Below are 15,880 nucleotides of genomic sequence, written 5' to 3'. Positions count from 1 at the left end.
GTTGTAAAATTGAGTGTCTGCTAATTTGATGAAAAAGTCTACAAGTGTGTGATGATACCTATTTTATGTTGTATTAGAAAGAAAATTTAGGCATTGGCCAGAGTGTGTGAATTTTTGGTACCAATTGAGGAGTCAGATTCAATAACTTGATCTGCTCTCGGAGGCCCTAAAAATTTCTGTCATGAAACAAATTATAAAACTTAACAAATCGTTTTAGAAAAAAAGTAGCTTATAGAGAATCGAAAAACGCAACTTTTTTGTATTTGCAGTTTCTTTGTTAAATGCATGAATTTTTAGTTAAAAATAAAAAGATTTAGAAATTTCATTTGCGCAAATCAAGTTATTCAATCCAGCTCCTGCATTGATTAGAACTGTATTATTATTTTCTTGAATAATAATTTCTAAATCTAGAAAACTAATTTTGTTGTTATAACATGTCTCAGCAGTGAATTGTAATTCAGGACAATAGCTAGTAAAGAAGCAATTTAATGAGTGCATGAACAGCAACGTAATAAGTGGGTGAACAGAATATTATTAATCAAAAAATCAAAAGGAAATTTAGGAAAACTATAAGTAGGTTAATTCAATGTTGAAACAATGATACGGATGGAAAAGGCTTTTTTGTGTATTTTTATCAGTCAGTAGCACTTAGATAAGTCTTTTTTGTGATAACCCTTATCAAACTTATGCACTTCATTTAAAATACCGTATTGATTCCACTTGCTTACAAAACTTTTGGTATCTTCAATTTATTACCTTAAAGGATTATTTTCTAACTGCATATGATATTTTATCACTTCATACTTCCTCTTCTCTATTAATGAAAATTTCTTTGTCAATGACAATGGTGACATTATCTTTCTCTGCTTTAATAACTAAAATGTCTTTATTATTTTTAAGAAAAGCTCGTGTTCGCTTTTAACTATCTTGGAGAACTCAAACATTTAAAAAAAGACGAAAAGATATATTACGTCTGTTGTTTCTAATACTCTTAAGTAGTTCTTTTTTAACAGTCGCAAATTCTCCCGAATATTTAAGTGAATGTTCAACATTCTTAAAAAGATGAAAATAATCACATTTATTAACAGTCTAATATACTTGTGATACAATCCAGTAGCAGTGTATCAGAAAGGTTCCATAGCCAGTTTTCTTTTATTTTACTTATGTCTTTAAGTCACTGATATTTGAAGCTAAAAGTGTATCGCGTAAACCTTCGTGCTCGAATACTTCATGTCAGAAAATGGCATCAAACTTACTATCTAACTTATAACAATATTTGCGAAAAGTGTTATTCAACTTTAATTCGTAATAATCAATAAATAAATGTATTATATAAGATTCACAGCCTTTGCTTATCATTTTATTCGTGATTGATGTAATTTCATTTCTTAAAGAATTGGTTTTTGAGTTAGAGTCCGAGATTCTATTATTTAAAATTAACTTATGTAATTTAGTTATGAATAATTTATGTTTAATGCTCGATCGGGAGCAAAAAAAGGTAATATATTTAAGTTTGTTAGTACTTTATAGGATATGTCTCGGAAAAGTGCCATAAGTTCTACATTCATATCAAAAATTTGTACTTTAATCCTCTGCTTTCTAGTTCCTTCTGAACACAGCTAAGCTTATAAAAAACAGAACTAACATTTCTACTTAAATGACTGCATGCAGTTAAGAACCTCAAAAAGAGATTCAAACTTTCTCCAGGATGGATAGTTAGCAGTTGCAATGTTGTGTTATCCATAACGGTGCAATGCAGATGTAGAAATAAAAGGACGTGCAGCTTCCACAAGCGTCCAAAAATTATTAAAAAATACGTCCAATGATAGTTGGTAACTGATTGAAAACAACGTCCAATGGTAGAACTATCATATTTTGTATTTATTAAAAAAACAAAACAACATTTTTGCCAGTTGTACACTGTTTTGGCCCTCATCAGTACTTTAAATATTTAATTTAAGTATTTTCTCTATTATATGTTAACACCAAATTTTGGATTCATGAAGAAGTGAAATTATTAGCTACTATTCAAGTGAGAAATTCAAAAATAATGTAATGTATGATTATAAAAAAACTTTGAGTGTTATTAAAAAAAATTGTTATCAAAAATATGATAGAAGACTGAAAGTAATTTAACATCACACTTAGTTTTGTCGCTTTTAAATAATAAATTACATACATACATGTATACATACAATACCATACTTACAAAAGAAACATGATTCTACATTAAAAACTTTTATTCATACCTTAACTACTTGACCAATTGTTACTCTTCTGAAGTTATGAAATCAATGAAAAGTGTTTAATTTTTCTGAATTCATTTACTGAGAATCCATATCAATTATAAAACAACTTATTTTTAAGAAAACACAGAGTTTGGCAAAGGTAAATTCATTATTAGTCTTCATTTGACAAAAGTGCTTCTTTTTTTTCATACCTATATTCAATAAAGTATTGAAGTTTAATTTGGCAAAATACATAATTTATGTAAAACGTTTTTTCGCTAACATCATGATTCAGGAATGTGATATTAAATCATATAAAACATATCACATAAATTTGCCATGCCTGAAATCGCTTTCAGACTTGCTCAATTGGTAACTTGGCATTATGCTCAGGTTAATAAGTTCCAATTCAAGGTGTAGTTGTAGTAGCCAATACATAGAATAGCAGAAAAATTAGATCACATGTTTTGTTGGACTCCGTATTTTCTAAAAAAGTAGTTTTTTTAGAACTAATATAGATTCTCAGTAAATAAATTAAAAAACCAAAACATTTTTGATTGATCTTACAACTTTGGAAAAGTAAAGATTCGTAAAATAGTTTGTGTTTAAATAATGTTTGTTGTAAAATCATGTTTTTTATACGTATGTTACACACACACACACACACACACACACACACACACACACACACACGTGTGTATAACATACTTATAAAAAACATGATTTTACAACAAACGTGGGTGTGTGTGTGTGTGTGTAAATTTTTATTTAAAAATAAAAACTACACATGTTGTTATTAAGCTTTTTTAATTCTTTTATCATCGTTTTTGCTAAAAAACTTTGTTAATAACACTAAAGATGTTTTAATATTTATGTGCCAAATTTTGTTTGAACTACTACTTTTTATAAGAAAGTTAACTATTGATTACTCAGATTGAAATGAGTTAATAAATTATGTATAATTAGTCCTCTTTCAAAAAAATTTTTGATGTAATTAGGCTGTATATATAATATCCATGCTGACAATAACCCGAACTACGGGTGATGTGGGACGATGGATTCGAATGCCTCGGTTGCCTTGGATGCTTTGGATTGCACTACCCAACTGCTATCTCAAGATCTTTGCGTCCGTGTGTGTGTATCGTTGTAAAGGTGATGAGTAGGATAAATTCGAAGAGAAAAAGGTATTCTAGTCAGTTCGGGTGCTGATGGGTCTTTCTGTTTGAGTGAGGTGCCAATGAGCCGATAGTAGTACTCCGTAGTGGTTTTTGTGAGACTTGAAATTATGACGTTCAGGAAAGATGGCTGCTTGTATGCAGGTAAAAGGACAACATTGTTAATTGAACGTTAACCATGAAAAATTTTGCTGCTTAGGGATAAGGTTTTCGGGTTCTATAAATTATTTATGTGTGACCACGCGTGTCAAAGTTTAAAGGAAAGGTGGCTTAAGGAAAAAGTGTGTATAGCGTGTTCCCACGTTACAATATATTTAGTGACAAGTGGCACACATCAGTAAAATATTACATATAATAATGAGTACAATAGTTGTAATTCTTAGAATTGAATTATAAATTGCTAGTGATATAGTTTATTTAATACAAACAATTTCTCTTTCTTTATCTGTATAAAAATTATACAACTGCAATGTACGAGATCTGTATTAGAAAAACAGTAAGGCATGCAGTAGCTTATGTCAATTTGGTTGATAAAAATTATGTTAAAAGGTTCTATTGAAGACGACAATGATTTAATCAAAGGAAAAATAATTTTTTTGATTTATAAAGTCTCTTTGCTACAGCTGTATCATTTAGATAAAAGTTTTAAGAGAAAGGTTTATTTTAATACAAAGAAAATAACGGTTGCATCATACGATCTTAAGATAGATTAGGCTGTACGTGTGCTAGAAGCATATCACAACCAGAGTTCGCAATGGGGGGGATGGCCTAGAGGAAACTTTGAGTCAAATTGTAAAATAGCGGACGAAGATGAAGAAAATCAGTTGTGAAAAGCCGATAAGAGAAATCTGTTAAACCTTAGACTGTTTTGAGATAAGTCTATATCATAAAAGGAATTATGGAATAATTGAAACTAAAAAAAACTAAATATATTAGAAAAAAGAAAAAAAGTTTTATACCTTGACGTAACAATATAATATCATGATAAAACACTTCGTTCAAAACACACACGACTAGTTGTAAAAATAAATATATCAGCGTATGAAATAGATACAAGTGATATGTGAAGACTTATGCACGTAGGAAGATGTTTTAAATTAATCCTTAAATTAAATGAAAGCGAGTAGACTTCTACGTACCAGCCTGGCAGCATGTTGTGGAGTGCCTATACACTGTACTTTTTTCACCTACGTCATATATTTTTTATAATTGTTGGTTCATAAAATATACAGAATTTATTAAAACCACACAAAAACTTTGGTGCATTCTAAACAAGAAGGTCGTTACTGTAAAGTTCAACATCCAACATTTTTATACAAATTTTTAATACAAATTATGTGGAGTACTTTTAGTAACAAAAGCAACTGTTTATTAATTTTTCGTTCAAAATTAGGAATAGATATGCTTGGAACCATTTTGCAACAAAACCATAAGATGTATAAAAAGACGTATAACTTCATTAAAAGTCCTTAAACTGTTTTTTCCTAAATTGATATTCTTACTCTAAAAGCAGCACCCCTCAAGTAATGAGTTTTTGCTAGCGTGCGAATAGTGGTCACGTATAGTGGCGTATGAGACTAGACATTTGGCAGGTTGGAGTGCCATGACTCCTAATTTTTTTAGTATGTACTAACAATATCTGCCAATACGTATAATGAACAAAAGTTATTAATTAGTTAGGTTCTATTTTCTGCTTACCATTCATGGAATCTACAGCTGTTAACATGTCCATTGTTAAATCAGCCAACGTTTTTGGAATGAACTCTAATTTAGGGCGATTTGCTGCTTCATTTTTCCTGAAAAATAAGACAGTTGAAGTAAAGAATAACTACTAATAAGAAAAATTTTATCTATTTTTAAACACTCTATTTTTAATCATATTATATGGTATTGTAAGTAAAGGATCAAGGTTCTACTGGAACGTTTCAGTGCATATTTAAAATTATACTAAATCCTAAAGTTCTTAATGATTGTGGTATGCTATCATTATTATTTTTATGAAATCAATGAATAAGAATCTTGAGAAACGTAACTTTGCACGCGAAAGGCCTTTGGTGTTAGTTAATAATGATATGAATAAATAAACCAGCAACTTTTCTTACATAAGTACAAATGCAAGAGGGCGGTTACTTTAAGAAATACCACAGCTTATTAAGAAACAAACACTTCTATTCAAACGACTATATTTTTAAAAGGATATTTGTTATCTAAAAAACTTTATTGCTCGTTTATTAATAAGCATATTATGAGTGCTACTTCTAAATAACTAAGTGCAATGCAGGTATTTTGGCTTAAATAAATCCATTCATTTTAACAACAAAGACATTTTCTTCTAATAATTTAGATATTTAAGGACATTTACACAAAATGCTTGGGTGTGCGCAACATATGGATTGCCAACTAAGATTAAATAGGAAACGAAGGCTTCTTACACGGAAAAAAAACTCGTGTTAAAAAGATACACGTACTTAGAACAGGAAGTCCGAGTTAGTACACAACCCATACATTTTTTGGGGTTATGTAGACCGAGGGTCCAACGTCAAAGTATCTGCTTTTTAAAATCGGTATGGGCCTTGGAGGATGAATGCAAGGAGCTGTCAAATCGAGAACGGGGGTCTCAAGATCTTTTGGGACAAAATGAGCGGGCTTAAGCTGCTCGGTAGAAGCGACTTTAGGACATCCTTTAATATCGATTTTATAATTGAGATCAGATTCGTTCGATCATCTTGTGTGGGCCTGAGTACGGTCGTTCGAGCGTTTTGGCTTCTGGATTACAACGAAAGACATGAGAGTATGTACGTAGATCCTTAAAAAAGAAAGTTCTAGGCTTACGTTGGTATGCTACTGAAACTGGTTTCAGCTCTCGCATGTGTTCACGATAGTCCTCTATGAATGTTTAAGGATTTGTGACGGAGTCATCTGGGATGAAAAACTCACCAGGAATGCGAAGAGTGGTTCCATATAAGAACTCAGCTGGTGAGCCTTTAGTGTCACTTTGGACTTCAGTTCAAAAGCCTAGAAGGACTGTTGAAAGCATCTTTACCCAATAAGGGTTGTCATGGCACATTAGGGCAGCTTTAAAACTGCGATGCCAGCGTTCGATTAGACCGTTAGCCGCTGGATTAAGGGCTACTGTTTTTTTTCTTTAGCATCCAATGAATAACAGCTAAGCATTAAAAATTTTTGACTCAAACTATGATCCTTGGTCTGGAGTCAAAAATCTCGGAGCACCGTAACGAGCCATCCAGTGGTCCTAGAATGCTCGAAGCACGGTAAAGCTTCTATACTTGGGAGATTATAGCCTGAGCTCAACAAGAAAAACGATCGATGATGGTGAGCAAATAGGTAAAACCTTCGTAGGATTTAAGAGAACCTACAATGTCCATATTAACATGACGAAACCTATCATTGGGTGCTACGAGTTGGCTGGGCTCGTTTTTCACATGGTGTAAAACCTTTGTCTGTTGACAGTCTAGGCAACCTTTGCACCATTCCTTGAAGTCTCTATGCATGTCAGGCCAGACATATCTCTGTTTGAGTAGCTAATCAGTAACCTTAGAGCCTGAATGGGAAGACGAGTGGATAAGGTCAAAAACTCGTTTTCGCAACGTTTTAGGTACATATGGACGGAGGATTTTGCCTGTCAAATCACAGTATAGGTGACTGTGATTACGGCTGAGTTCGACGCTTTTGAGATTTAGCGAATGATCAGATAAATCCAGGAATTGTTTCAGCTCATCATCGTGATGCTGATATTGCACGAGATCAGGCATCTCGAGTTCTAGAGGAAGATGAATAAGTTCGATTCTAGAGAGGGTGCCAGCGGCTACAGTATCTAATCCCGGCAGATGTTTAATTTGAGTAGTAAATTGAGAGATAAACCTAGCTGACGCTGCTGGTGGAGCGAAGCTTTGTCAGCTTTTTGCCTAAAAGCATAAACCAAGGCTTTATGGTCTGTAGCCGCAGTGAAATGTTTACCTTCTAAAAAGTACCTGAAATACTTGATAGACTCGAAAACAGCTGTTAACTCTTCATCATAGGCACGAGAATTTTTCTGCGCTGAGCTACATTCATACGAAAAGAAAGCAAGGTGTTTTTAATCACCATCGAAGAGTTTTTCGAGAGCAGCACCCATAGCGAAATCTGACGCGTTTGTCACTAATCGAGTTTGAGCATTCTGAGAGGGATGAATCAACTGACAAGCATTAACCAGATCGCTTTTGGTCTTTTCAAAGGCCTAAACAGCTTCTGGTGACCAATCAATGGCTCTTTTGTCATTTTTTTTAGAGTTTTGTGTGTAAATGAAGAGAGGAGCTTGTACAAAAGCGTCCTTGGGGAGGCTACGCTGGTAAAAGTTAACGAGCCCCAAAAACCTACGCAGTTGAGCAACTGTCGCTGGTTTTGGGTAGTCAGCAATGGCCCGAACCTTTTCTTGACAAGGCTTGGAGCCATTTTGATCAATCAGGTGACCAAGAAAAACCAACTCTATTCTACCAAATTCACACTTAACGGTATTAATCTGAAGACCAAAGTGTTTGAAGCGCCTAAAAATGCTCCGTAGGTGCCTCTCATGTTCCTCGGTGGAGGAAGAGAAAACCAATATATCGTCGAGATAAATAAAAACAAAATGTAATTCATTCAAAGCACTGTTGTTAATACACCGCTGAAAAAACTGAGCTGCATTGGGAAGTCCAAAAGGCATGAACACGTACTCAAAAAGGCGGAACGGCGTCGTAACTGCAGTTTTGAAAACATCGGTGGGGGACACTGGGATCTGATAATACGCCTTGTAAATATCGATTTTGGAAGAAATGTTTTTATCTTGCAAGCGAAAAGCGTAATCTTGCAAGTAAGGGACAGGATATTGATCTGGAACTGTGCAGGTGCTCAAATGGCGGTAATTGCCACATATACGCCAAGAACCGTCTCTTTTTCGGACCATGTGCATCGGACTTGCCCAGGGGCTTTTTGAATACCTACATATTTTCTGGCTAACAAGATCCTTAAACTCTTTTTGCACTACCTTGTATTTCTCGGGATCGAGGCGTCTGATGCTCTCCATGATCGGGGGGCCATTAGTTTCGATGTGATAAAAAACATCTCTGTCTGTCACCAGCAGGGTAGGCTTTTCTCCCATGACTTCAGGGAAATCAGCGATAATTTTAGAAAAATTAGAGTCAGGGCTGAAAAGACTGATTTCAAGTGAGTCCAAAAATTCAAAATAACCGATGGAAAACGTATTAGAATGGGGGTCAATCAACCAGCGTCGAGACACGTCCACAATCAAACCGAAAAAGTGCAAGATATCCGCTTCTAAGATAGGACTAGGGATGTCAGTGCTGTGAAATTTTCATGGGAATTTACGTTTGAGACAGAGGTTCAAAACTAAATCTTCTTTGCCGTAGGTTTTAATCATCGAGTTATTTAGCACGAAAAGTTTGAAATCGACAGATTTGGCTTTAAGATCTAGATTGGGTAAAAGAGAAATCTCTGCACCCGTATCAACTAAGAAAGTCAACCTGGAAGTTACGTCACGAGTGTGGTAGTGCTGAGATTTCTTCATCTCCTCACTCGAAGCTTCCAAACGAGGAGGATTCTTTAGTTTCCCTGGGGCGACTTCCATGAGCAATTTCCTCTACACTTGTAGGCTTTAGCACCGTATCTAGCGTACGGATAACATAGTTTGCCCTGCTGGGAAACTTGATTTTTATCATTTTCATCCCGAGGACCATTCGAGCTCCTTTTGTGCGAGCGTGAACGGTTTCGGCGAGGCAAGGAATTTTTACCTATGATTTGATCTAGCTAATCAGTGAGTAAATCCATATGGTTAGAAAGCTTTTCAAAATATGTAAAAATTGGGTCGCTCATTCCCGAAATCTGAGGGTTGCCAGCGGGGGCTTTGGGTGTCAAGGCTGAAATATGAGGGTCGTCATGAGCTGACAAACTAACATACCTGTCAGCAGCTTCAGCTAGCTGTGTTAGAGAGGATATGTTGTGTATCGCCAGAGCCACACGACAGCCGGGTGACAACTGTTCTAAAAAAACCATTTTGAAAACTTCTTCCCCGCATTCAGTATCCAAGGCTCGCATAAGATGAAGAATTAACGAGGGTTTGCCCTCTGATGAAACCTGATTTTGCAGTAACTGATGGAGCCACTTCTCCGATGTGCCGTCAAAAGCGTCTAAAATTCGCTTTTTTACTTGTTTATACAAGTCGGTTGGTCTAGGAACGCCATCTGAGTCAAGTTTTTCTGCTATGTAATCTGCCTTAGTGGCTGACACAATGATCCCGGAATTTCCTAAAATAATTTCCGCCTGTGTGAACCACGTGACAGAGTTAGAACGAACAAAAATCGAAATTTAAGGTGCACGTTCTCCTGCAACATGGGTCCCTATTTGGGCACTTGCCAAGGCCTGAGACTGATTTTGTAACTCTTCGGTTTTTACCATGGCAGCTGATAAAGCAGCGCGAAGCTCGGTTAATTGCATCTTGGTGGTACTCATTGTGTCTATTATTAATTACTAATAGTAAACAAAATTTTTTTTACACGCAGTGAATAATTACTTATAAAATTTATAAGTATATAAACGTGTTATAATTACTAGGAAAACGCAAAAATTAAGATTGTTATTAATCACGTTAATGACTCTCGAAATTGGTTAATGTATGTCGCGTATCAAAAAAAACTTGAAACCAAAAATACGTTGTTCGTTAGTGCTATAGCGTGCTAATTTTTAGAAAACGTAAGAGCTTATGGCATTGGTGCCAAAAAATGCTCACATACATATACACTTATAGATTGGACGCAAAATCGCAGAGATTAAAATTTTGATAAAAGTTCCTATAAATAACTTCACTTTACGCACGCATACCTTACGAAACTTGAAAACAGGTGAAGCACCAGGTCGAAAGCTGCTGCCATTAAGTCGTTGGGTAGCTTGCTGGTTATAGCAGGAAACAAAAACGCCGTTATCAGTAACGTACGTTGGCTTGTGTACATTGGTTTGTATGTAAGTGGCTGGGCCTGCTTCATCTTGCTGCCAAAGCTGCTGGTAGATACTTTGCATACGTGATTTTGCCACTGAACTTACGTCATATGCATAACAGTTATATTTTAACCTCCCATCTTCTGAGTCAATTGCCTAACGCTTCAAAAAGTTACATGACGTTTCATAGCATTACGGGATCTAAGTTTTTGTTTTAGAGAGACACACCTTTGAATTCACAAGCCTATGGCACTAGCTTACAAAAATGAAAAAATTCAAAAAATTTCTGCAATATTTTTAACATTTGCAGAATACAACACACTTTTATTGCAATGTCCAAATTTAATTGCGTGTAGTTGTCAGAGCATTTTTTGTTAAAATGTTAATTTTACAAGATTTTAGTCACGCAACTCTAAGCTTACGTATGTCTTGGATACAGTTTGTTTAGACTATCTTTATACGTCAAAATGTTGTAAACGTTAATAACTTACTAAGGCTTATGTAGATAAAAAATTAAAAACTCCATGCTTTGATCTCGAGTGTCGTCAAACTGGAGAACTTACGAGTGACACACGACCCTGTAACACCAGTTTAGTACTTTTGTTGCATCTAAAACAAAAGGATCACTTTTCCAAGATCTAAATTCTGTTGTTACTTCAGCGGTTAATATCCCTTCTTATATTTAAAAAAGTTTCCGAAGTGACATTTTCTTGAAGGACGTTGTCATTGATAAGGACGCAAAATATGCCGTTTCCAGCAGAACGACAGATATGTATACATATCAACGTCTAAAAATATGCATAAAGTAAAAATAAAGATTTAGACATTTGGAAAATGAGTGTGTTATAAAAAATTTTTTTATTATATACATTGTATACATACACAGATACCATGTAGCGAAGTAGCAAGTCTTATGTATCAAGAAGTTATGTATTAGTAAGCAATAGTTCTGCAGCTTAGTCTATATTTTATATACATTTACAGGTAACTAGGTACAAATGCTTAAAATAAAGTAATACATTAGATGCTATAGAAGAGTGTAAGTACGAAAATAAAGCACTTCCACTTTTTTATTAGTACAAGTCATAATTTTTATTTTATTTATTATTCTTGATAAAATAATAGAAAAAGTAACTTTACACTGCTGATTATTAATTTAACAGAGACTAAAACTAACCACTATTTACTATTAGTAAAGAAACAATGAGTTCAAACTCGGCCCATGTTCTGAGGATCACTGCAAAGTTGAGACACTCGAGACGTTTATATGTATACATATGGCTGAAGCCAAGAGTTCAAAAGGTTTTACTTAAATAGTCCAACTTATTAGTGTTTGCCTCAAGGCATACTAGTAGTAGATTCATAGACTGCAGCGCGAAGGATAGTCTCTACCTTCTTTTAATTCAATCCTCATTTTAAGAAATTCTAAGGAAAAGTGTAAATTTCTTATGTAGTGATATATACTGGTGGTCATAATATAGGGCATTCTACGTGAACGGAGTCAAAATTAGAACTTTTTTACCTCTATCTTTGGAGAATAACAGTATTCTATCAAGTGATGATACTATAACTATAAGACGGTAGTCAATAATACAAATCATTTTTTTAGATAGTAAGAGATACGCAACGTTTCGGTGGCTATTTATCACCTTTAACAGGTGTCTTATTTTTCAGACTGTATAAAAAAAAAGTTATGTAGATGGTGTTTGTCGACATTGATGATATAGCTTACATTAACAAGTCTAGTTTGCCAAGTGTGTATGTGTGTTAATCAATTCTAAAGTAATTCGGAAAATGTAATTCCAAGGGACTAAGCTGATTAAAACTAACCCAATAAGGGAAACTGTTGTGTCCATATTCATAACATCCAGTAGTAATGAAAATATTATTTACATGGACATCAGCTCTTGTATCCACGATAAATGTGTCTTCGCTCTTATTTAGTTGTGAGATTTTCAGCCCAACTGTCAGCACATTGCCAATATTTCTTGGAATGGACACTCAGGCTATTGCACAAATTGGTTCGTCAGTGGACGCTGATTGAGGTCCTTGCTCAAAGCTACGTCTGGGTGACGAGCACACTTTGGTCTGAAATTTTGTTGATTATTGAAAGAACTAACAGCCCCCCGTCACCGCGTCACGGCTTCGCCATAGAATCACTAAATGGAACGACGTAGTGTGTTGACATGTGACGTGAAACAATTTCAGTCAAAAATTTTACATTTATTTCTGACACTTTTCAAAACAAAAATCTTTTTATCGAAAGATATTTGTTTGAAATTTATACAGTTTATTGCATCAAGTAAAGAGCTGTAAGAAGTAGAAAGAAAATCATGCCAAAAAGTACCGTGCAATTCTTCAGTCATAAATCAATCGTAGGTCGTTGATTTGCAATTTCTTCCGTATAATCTATGATTAGGACTATTTTTTTAAGCTGTAAAGATTTAAGACTCACAAAACATATATAATTAAAAAAAACATTTTTCTCTTATTTTACAACTATATTACTACAGCATGAAAGTCCTGGAGCTTAATCTCCACATTTTTTATCGCCACAAACATACAAATACATATTCTAACCTTTTTTAAAATCAAGAAGATTCAACAGATTACTATAAGGGTTTTAATGAAAAACTGATTTCTCACTCAACAAATTCTTTACTTATCGATTTTGATGCTGCTTTAATCTCGATGAATGTTCAGCGTCATTTTCTTAACGCCGAAAATTTTATTCATTAGATGCATTTGAAGTTTTCCTTCCGATTCGACTTCTTGCAACTTTTGGCATTGTTAAGACTTTTGTGAGCCCTGAAGCCGATTCTTTTAACTTTATTAGGTTGTAATATATTTGTTGGCAAGGTAGTTCGACTTCTGATGACCCTAAAAAGGACTTGTGAGCTTGTTAAATAAACTCTTTCTTGATTGAAGTTTCCAGCAAACGTAATTGCCTGTATACCTTAGGGTGATCTTTTCTGGCCTGTTATCGTAGCACCACACTGATTGGGAGAAAAACTGTAATGTTTCAAGCTTTAGAGCTGGTTGTAGAGCTTTTTTTTAAAGTCTTCTGGTTATAACATCAAAGACGTTGGTATCTTAAGCTTGTAAAGCACCTTATTTTTTTATAGACTCAGCTGTTTTGGTGATCTAAGGTGGAGAAATTGGTTCGTGATGCTTGCTTGTTAGAGAGTGGAGTTTATTTTTCCTTCATAGCTGTTAGGTTCTTCTAGTGCAGACCTTGGAGAGGATCGGTGATTTCTGGTTTCGCAGCCTTGCAACGAACAACTCCGCTCGTGACGTCTGCCAGTGAATGACTGACTTCGTTTAATAGTGGCTGGCCTTACATAATCTTTTAGTCGACGAATCGTTTTCGGAAATAGTAGTAAAAACGTTTTTTTAGGCAAGGCAGTTTTAAATTTAGGTGGCCCTTAAAAGTACCGATGAGATTGATGGTTAAGTAGGGAACGTTAATACTTGGTGGAACTTCCAGCTATTCCTTATCATTATTCTTGACGATAAAGAGCTGATTGCGGGTAGCTTGACTTTTGCTCTCGAAATCTCTGTGTATGGAGACCATGATGGAGGGAGATACGCCGCTGACCAAAAAATATCTCGTCTTCGGGTCGTTCCCCGGATAATCAACTGCTCATCGTTAGTTGGAAGAGTGGGCCTGAAGAATACCATCTCTGTAAGGTTCGCCATCGAAAAGACCACTCAGAAGGAAGCCGTTGTGGCTGCCCGTACTTTTCAAAGCTATCTTTCCTGGCTTGCATTTGAAGTAGAAAATTCTCTGACAGCATCAGGCTGGATGGTTGAACGGCCACGAAGCTCTGAAGTGTTGAAGTAGGTTGTGCTCTGGCTAGATACGTCTCCTGGTGTTCCGCCGCAAACGTTGACGTTCTAAGCGCCTATTTTACCGTTGTTATCTTGGCGATCCAGGGTACAAACCGATTTATTTCGCTTGACCACGAAAGAAGAGTGTCATCAGTAGCCAGGATGCCCAGTAGTCCAACTAATAACTCTGTGCTTGGTGTACTGCCGATGACCGATTACGACAATCGGCAATTTGATGAGGCATCTTATAACTACTCTTCACTATCTTTAAATGTGGGTGGCTTCAATTTTATCTCGACGCTACTTAGCGCTTCCTACTGAACTAAAACGCAAAGCTTGCTAATTTTAGCAAAGTTTCGAGCTTGTTTATCACTATTGTTATTAACTATCAAAAAAAAAAAAACTATGCGAAAACCATCTAGAAATTATCAAGAATTAGTATGCAAAATTTCAGCAAAATTGGTTCAGTAGTTTTTGCGGTTAGCGATTACAACGGTTTTAGTAACTTTGCTTTATACATCCGACCTCGAGTAAAAGCTAGTATTGTTTCACAATTATCGTGGTGTCTGAAAGTTTTTACAAATGCAAGGATGATTTCCCATTAAAGAAGTAAAATAGTTGTCAAATACACACCACAGTAAGCTTGTGTTAAAGAGGCACTTGAAATAGGCTAAAAATTAATTTTGGTAATGTATTAGCTGTATAGGGAATAAACTTTAATTATTTTTTCACGAGTCATTAAAAGATTGATGAAATTGTGTTCCGTTCGCTCTTTGCAACAATTTTACAGGTGAATCAGTGAAGTCATTTTTTCGATATTGAAGAGCTGCTTGATACTATTTTTCCATTTGAATTAAACGTAGTAAGGAAAATTTTTGGGTTATTAGGATTATAATAATAACATGTATTATCGCGATTGTACGTGTTGGAACTATTACATTCAACTTGCTGCGTATTATCTTGATTGGGCTAAAAGTTTGAGAAATATTCTGGACTGTTTTGTTGGTGTACTGATACATATTGCCTTGCTGTAGGGTGTCAGTGATGAGCAAGGTACATATGTGGATTTTGATGGTCCATGATAGCGTAAATATTGGGGTATAATATCTTCCCAGCATCTTCGACTTCTTAAGCTACATAAAGCGTCAGCAAAAGTTTTTGGTACGTTCGACATTATATTAGCCTTCAATCCATGAAGTGGGCCTTGCATAAATGCTTTATGGCCAGCCGTTTCTAGATATAATTTTAACTTAGGCTGTTGATTTTCAGGAATATTATTGGAAGTGGCTTCTATTTTTTCAGCTCTATCACCTTACACAATAAGTTTGGAGATGGTTTTGTAAAAATTGCTAACAGTTTCCGCCTGTCTTATTTGAGAATTATTAATGTCAGTAATGTATGAAGCGTGAGGCTTTGAGGAAGAAAGTATGGTTTCAAATGGTTCATAAAAAATAGAATCAAAAATTAAATGACTGTTTTTTAAACATGGATTCTGTGGTGTTAGAGACAAGAGATCTACCGTTTTCTATATATTGCAAGAAATTTCTGAATAGTGTATTTTGGCCACTATATATGGGTTTATGCAGGGCAGCTTCATGAATACGTAAACCTGTATTAATAATAGCTACCTCACGTGATAACTTAAGGAATTCAAGCGAC

General features: G+C 35.0%; 1 protein-coding gene across 1 annotated transcript in view; it reads right to left on the bottom strand.

Annotated features, from left to right (window-relative positions):
- The window catches only part of EndoA (SH3 domain containing GRB2 like, endophilin-A), a 730,848-nt gene that overhangs the window by 165,558 nt on the left and 549,410 nt on the right, over window positions 1–15,880 (bottom strand). Inside the window, exon 9 of the mRNA XM_089594978.1 lies at window positions 5,102–5,199. Coding sequence (XP_089451104.1) covers window positions 5,102–5,199 — 98 coding nt within the window. The remainder of the gene's footprint in view (window positions 1–5,101; window positions 5,200–15,880) is intronic.

This window comes from Copidosoma floridanum, unplaced genomic scaffold, assembly GCF_036245765.1.
Source record: "Copidosoma floridanum isolate Cflo_tuat_1 unplaced genomic scaffold, Cflo_Japanese_pri ptg000022l, whole genome shotgun sequence".
NCBI classification, from domain to species: domain Eukaryota; kingdom Metazoa; phylum Arthropoda; class Insecta; order Hymenoptera; family Encyrtidae; genus Copidosoma; species Copidosoma floridanum.
Note: the sequence above shows the minus strand (reverse complement) of the source record. Positions and strands in the feature narration are given on the sequence as shown.